This window comes from Homarus americanus, unplaced genomic scaffold (assembly GCF_018991925.1).
Source record: "Homarus americanus isolate GMGI-L3 unplaced genomic scaffold, GMGI_Hamer_2.0 scaffold45698, whole genome shotgun sequence".
Lineage (NCBI taxonomy): Eukaryota > Metazoa > Arthropoda > Malacostraca > Decapoda > Nephropidae > Homarus > Homarus americanus.
The window spans coordinates 3,493,695-3,496,024 of NW_024735554.1; the positions used below are offsets into that span (position 1 = coordinate 3,493,695).

At 46.5% G+C, this 2,330-nt stretch overlaps 1 protein-coding gene across 1 annotated transcript in view; it reads left to right on the plus strand.

Annotated features, from left to right (window-relative positions):
* The first annotated feature begins 2,074 nt into the window (after positions 1 to 2,074).
* The window catches only part of LOC121871313 (protein espinas-like), a 36,536-nt gene continuing 36,280 nt past the window's right edge, over positions 2,075 to 2,330 (plus strand). Inside the window, exon 1 of the mRNA XM_042373531.1 lies at positions 2,075 to 2,248. Coding sequence (XP_042229465.1) covers positions 2,075 to 2,248 — 174 coding nt within the window. The remainder of the gene's footprint in view (positions 2,249 to 2,330) is intronic.

Genomic DNA, 2,330 nt, shown 5'->3' on the forward strand with positions numbered 1-2,330 from the left:
CCCCCAGGCCACCACACTACACAACACGTTATTATTGATCGCTAGAAGTGGGTAATTTCATGATGGTCGACCGTGGGCAACTTTCTCCAGTTTCGCTAAATTATTTTGATCTCGCGTTGGCTCAATTCTCAGTGGCTCGCGTTGGCTCAATTCTCAGTGGCTCCCAGGCCCCCTTCTGTTTACTTCGTGGAATGATCATTATATTTTGGTGATGATTAATGAAATGTTCGTTGTATTTTGGCCTTGGTTAGAGACATTAGGGACCCGTGTGTTATATTTTGCTCAGCTGATTTTGGTCCACTTGATTATTGAAGTATTGACTGTTGTGCTTTAGAACTATATATGATACAATAGGAAGTTTGGTTATGTAGCAGAAACGTAACTTTTAGCTCTAAGTGTTTACGAGTCACATTACAGAGTGGACGTCCTGTTAAATATTTAAAAGAATTGAAGTTCTCTTTAATTTAAACTGACGGAGTTTTTAAAATTTACGCTGACGAAGTTGTTTTTTTAAATTCTTTACTGTGGGCGGCGCCGTAGAGGAGCTGGGTGGTGGTGGGTGGTGTGAGTGAAGGCGCCCAGACACGTTAGGGAAGGAGGGAACGTGAGGTGTAATCGCCAACCCTTCAGGGAGAGCCATTCCCAGCTCCAGCCTTCAGATTTCTTGACGGGTCCCTAAGATTCCAGCTGTGATATGGCTGGCGCCGCTCATAAACTTCCTCCTGCCTCCCCGGGAATCGTCTTTGTGAGCGGCATGGAACACTTACTAAGCCTACGGTGATGTCGATTTTATGTGCAGGAAGTAGAAGGCCTTTCCATCTTTCCTAGTGATTGTCCGATTTTTTTCTTCCCCTCGCTGTCCGCTGGGAATCCTAAAATACCCTTTGACTGTCTGTCCCATTGTCTTAAAGAGACGGTTTTCGGGTATGCAAACTGGTGGCTTTAGTTTTCGCGGCGTTTGTCATCATATTCCTGACTCTGGTGCAGTTATCGGCGCTATCAATGGTTCACCCCGCCGAGGAAACATTCCAGCACGTATAAACCCCCATAAGGTTAGTGGAGGAACCCCCAGCTCATATGATAGACCCTCTGCTACATGTCTGCATCTCGTAATATACAATCATAAAAAGAGGGGGAAGGCCTCGCATATTCACATCTTCGGCCTCATAAAGTCGTGAGACAGAGCAGTCGCAGGATGGTGACGACGGAGGCTCTGAGATGTGCAGGGGAGGAGGGAGGACTTTCCAGCACGCGTTCACTACTGCCCCAGTCAGTCATAAACCCGGGGAACAGAACGCCGTCGGGGGGAGACTCTCGCTCTTCAAGACTGTTGTTTCAAGAACTTCCTGAAAAAATAGACGTTGTAGTAGTGTAGTGAGCTGGACGGCAGCCAAGACTGAGGTCAGCAGAGTGATGTTGGTCGCCCATGTTAAGTGTTTTAGACGTTGTGTGGTTTGTTTCTGGGTGTCTATAACATTCATTACTCGGTCCTGGTGTATACTTGCTGACCCCGGTGTTCCTCGTCTGTCCTCCACTTGTCCTAACAGAGCTGATACTGTGAACGTAATGAAATATTCCCGTGTGCCATAAACGTTGGCTCTGAGTCATTCCAGGGATTCCAGAACACGACTGAGGGGGTAGGGGAGCGTGGGGATGAAGGGGGGGCATGGATCTGGCGGGGACGTGTCAGCGACCGGAAGGGAGAAAGGGGAACCAGACCCCTCCTGATGAACCGTCTCAAAATTAAAATGGGTTAGGGATCCCTGGTGGATGGGCCAAGACCGTGTTTGTCTTAATGAAGTCGTCCTCAAATGGCTGGTTACGTCGACGAGGGTTTTTTTTGTTCTTTGGCTATTTGTGAGCACCTGGGCCAACTAGTGTAATTTCAGCTCCCTTAACTTATATATATACGTATTGTGTAATGTTTGGTCTGGAAGTTAACTGAGGGAGAATTAACGCTGAGAAGATGAAACACTCCACTCGGTGATTTAGAGACAAAGAGATGAAAGTTTAGTTATTATTCAAGGGAAAAGTTAATTAAAGTGAAGTTTATGAGGAAAAAAATAAACCCGATATGGAAAATTTGAAACATTTACTAGAAACACTTGGTCAAGGAGTTTGCCGCCAAAAACTTGCTCGCACTCTGGAGGACCTCTTGCGATTGGTCGGTCGTGGGAAGGAGGCGGAGCTTACAGTGCAAAATGTGGCCAATAACAATCCTCTTCAGCCTATGGATCTCCTGGAAAAGGTCAGTATTGGAACACTTGCTGAGTTTGCCTCGGGCTGTGTTTGTGTTCTTTCCCGCTCTTAAATTATGGAATTGAATTTCC